Source organism: Corylus avellana, chromosome 2 (assembly GCF_965113065.1).
Source record: "Corylus avellana chromosome 2, dhCorAvel1.hap1.2, whole genome shotgun sequence".
In the NCBI taxonomy this organism is placed as follows: Eukaryota; Viridiplantae; Streptophyta; class Magnoliopsida; order Fagales; family Betulaceae; genus Corylus; species Corylus avellana.
In genome coordinates, this window is record NC_142491.1 from 43208108 (window position 1) to 43211439 (window position 3332).

General features: G+C 38.8%; 1 protein-coding gene across 1 annotated transcript; it reads right to left on the bottom strand.

The window, feature by feature from the left end:
- Positions 1-1132: 1132 nt before the first annotated feature.
- On the bottom strand, positions 1133-2132 carry LOC132187512 (cold shock protein 2). The gene has a single exon (XM_059601853.2). It carries the CDS (start codon positions 1972-1974, stop codon positions 1405-1407), a length of 570 nt encoding a protein of 189 aa, XP_059457836.2. The 5' UTR covers positions 1975-2132; the 3' UTR covers positions 1133-1404.
- Positions 2133-3332: the final 1200 nt, after the last annotated feature.

Sequence of the window (3332 nt, forward strand, 5' to 3'; positions counted from 1 at the left end):
GACTCCAAGAAATACTCCAACTCGACAATAGCGAACAAGGAGTTAATTGAATTTAATCGTTCAAACATCCTTGGTTAAAACCGTAAAATGGATCCAAAATCCGAATCTTCGTAAAGAAAAGGGTTGCGAGACTCACTTATCTAGTGCAGTCTCCACTTGCCCTAAAAAGAAACCCAAACAAGTGAATCTTGCAATCCCCTATTATGTAAAGCTATCTAAATTGTTAACAATTCGGATAATTAAATACAGCAAATCATAGAACCTCTCAAATTGAGCAAAGATAGCTTCCGCATTAAAAGGCTCTTTAATTATGATCATAATCATACAAATAAATATATAGTTCATTTATACACCACACTTTTATGTCATTTTTAATACACTAGACTTTTATGCCACTTTACTAGTACGACAGTTTCAACCAATACTTAAGATGATATCGGCCACACATGATTTAACGCATAATCTTCCCCTGTTTTTATGATAAACATACACTATTGTATGATTGACTCCGTTTCTCTTGTCAACAACTTATTATTGAACTTCGACGAGACAACAAAAATATCAGGAACAGAGACAATGAAGAAGAAGATTGAATATGGCAAACAAAAAGAAGCCAAAAGATAAGGCCAAGTTCCCAGACCTTTCGGTGGAATGCAATCTTAAAACCAAAGTACACAAACCTCCCACTGGCTACAGAAAAGGATAAGGTGTATGAGATGACAAGCTCCATTAGAAACATACAAGTCATTGTGATTGGACGTGAACTTTTGAATGTAGTAAACAGAGTATGTAGTTAACACTTAACATACATCGATGCACTGGAAAAAACAACATCCACAATCTTTCTTTAAGATAAGATTGCAAGTACCATCTTTCTATCCACACACAAAACCAGAAAATTGAGAAAGTCCAAAGCACTACACACATCTCTTTCAAAAAAATTGGACCCAATTTTATCCGGAGATACAAAAACAAGTTTTTTGGGTTTTGATAGCAAATTCCAGAACCCCAAATCTAAAATCTACAAGGACCAACAATGGCTGATCAACATTGATAACATCAATGAAAAAGAACACTGAACAATGACTGAAATAGCCCAAAAAGCCAAAAACAAATGGTGAACACAAGAAGAATCAACAAAAATACATTTCAGTAATCCCATAATGAACATGTAAAGGTTATGAAACGATGAAAACCCAACAAGGGAAGAAGAAAAAAATTATATCTTATGAGAACAATTAATCACATTTACCAAACCTTGCTAAACAAGCTTATCCCAAAAACCCAACAACGAGCAATAATTGGCGACACCCAAGAACAAGCTCCAGATTCCAAGCACCCAAAAATATAAAATTTTAACAAACCCAATTTACCGAGGAACACCCAATTCACATTCACAAAATCCTAAACGTTAGGGCAGTCCCTCGCAAAATGCCCTTCCTCCCCACAATTGAAACACCCTCCACCGCCACCGCCGCCACCACCGTATCCACGGCCACCACCGCCATATCTCCGGTTCATACCACCGCCTCCGCCTCCGCCGCCACTACCTTGTCGATAACAGTCCCTAGCCAAATGACCAACTCGCCCACAATTGTAACACTCAACACCACCGCCATAGCCTCCACCACTCCTTCCACCTCTCTGCCCACCAAACCTTCCATAACCACCGACACCACCAGGTCCACCACCACCATATCTGCCAAAACTACCACCTCTGCCCCTCCCTCCAGGCCCCGGGCGAAGAGATCTACCGATGTCGGCAACATCGACGGCCTTGGCGCGCCCATCCTCTCCGTAGTCGACGGAGAACTCCACGGGCTGACCCTCCGACAGGGTCCGGAACCCGTCGGAACGGATCGAGGTCTGGTGGACGAAGAGATCCTCGCCACCCTGGTCCGGGGCTATGAACCCGAACCCCTTCTGCGAGCTGAACCACTTCACCGTACCCGTGGATCGCTTGGTCTGGGCCATTCGCAAATGATCTAGAATCTTCTAGAAGAAGTCCCTTCTCTTTCTAGAAGCTTCTATTAGCACCGGTTTGCCATCGAGGAAATGTGAGTGTGTGCCAGACTTCGCGTTCTGCTTGCTCAGCTCTCAACAAGTCTTCCTTGGGCGTCATTGCGTCATAGTTTGAATAGCATTTATCGGGTGGGACCCGACGGGTAGGGATCGGACGGTCGAGAGTGGGCTATCTGCTTTACTGTTGGATCGTATCTATGGTACAAAGGTTCCAAACAACAAACTTTCTTATCCACTCAGGCATTTTCTTGCCACGTCATATACTTTGCAGAATTGGTCGGCAGCAAGACCACGTGTTTGCTTTCTTTTGGATGAGTGAGTTTTCACCACTTCTTTGATTTTGTCTTTTTTTTTTTTTTTTCGTGGTACGTACCCCTGCAAATCAATCTTTTATATATATATATATATATATATATATATTTGAAACACCAAATTGTGATATTGATAACTTGTAAATATCGTCTACAATTTATTGATTTTTTATAATCTAACCGTCACGCATGTTAGTGTGAGTGTACAGTACCTCACGTTGGTATGAACATGCAGTAACTAAAAAATATTTAAAAAATGTTGAAATAATAACTTTTTGTTATTGTTCACACCAATGTGTGGCACTGTGCACTTACATTGGCGTGCGTAATATCATCACTCAAAAAATATTATCCACTTATAACCGCAAAAGACGCAATACTTTCAGTTAAAACAGAGAAAGCCCAATGTATTAGCTTGACACCCGGGTGAGGTTAAGGGTCAATTTGAGATTGTAATTTCAATAAGTGTGATCTTAAAAATTTAGTATTTAAAAATTATGTTTTTGAAATTGTTACTTTTTAAAATCGTAAAGACGTTTGATAAAATATATTAAAAATTACTTTTTATTAAATATTTGTTATGAGAAATCGTAATTTTGGTTCAAATTCACACTTTTTTAAAATAAGTACTCTTAACCTGTTTATAGAAAGCATAGATTTTTTTTTTTCAATTTTAAATTAAGTGTTTTTAAATGATAATGTCAAATACCTTACATTTTACAATATCTTTTAAAAACATAAATTATTCTTACAAAATCATAATTTTAAAGGTACCCCAATGCAGGTCCATGCTTGCAAGTGATTTTAGTAATAATTAATAGTTGTAGCTAGTCATCAGTAGGCCCTTTACTCATTTGAACACTTTGGAAACTCACTGGACCATGTTCAATGGGTCTCCGTTTGTAACATCTTAGGCTGTTGTCGTGGCAGACGGCCTAAGCCCACTCACTTTTCGTCTTTTTCTTCTTTCTCAAGATTTGGAAGGTGTCTACTATTATC

Bases quoted from the DNA above. Each gene is read 5' to 3' on its own strand.
- LOC132187512 (XM_059601853.2), bottom strand. From the start codon at position 1,974: ATGGCCCAGACCAAGCGATCCACGGGTACGGTGAAGTGGTTCAGCTCG.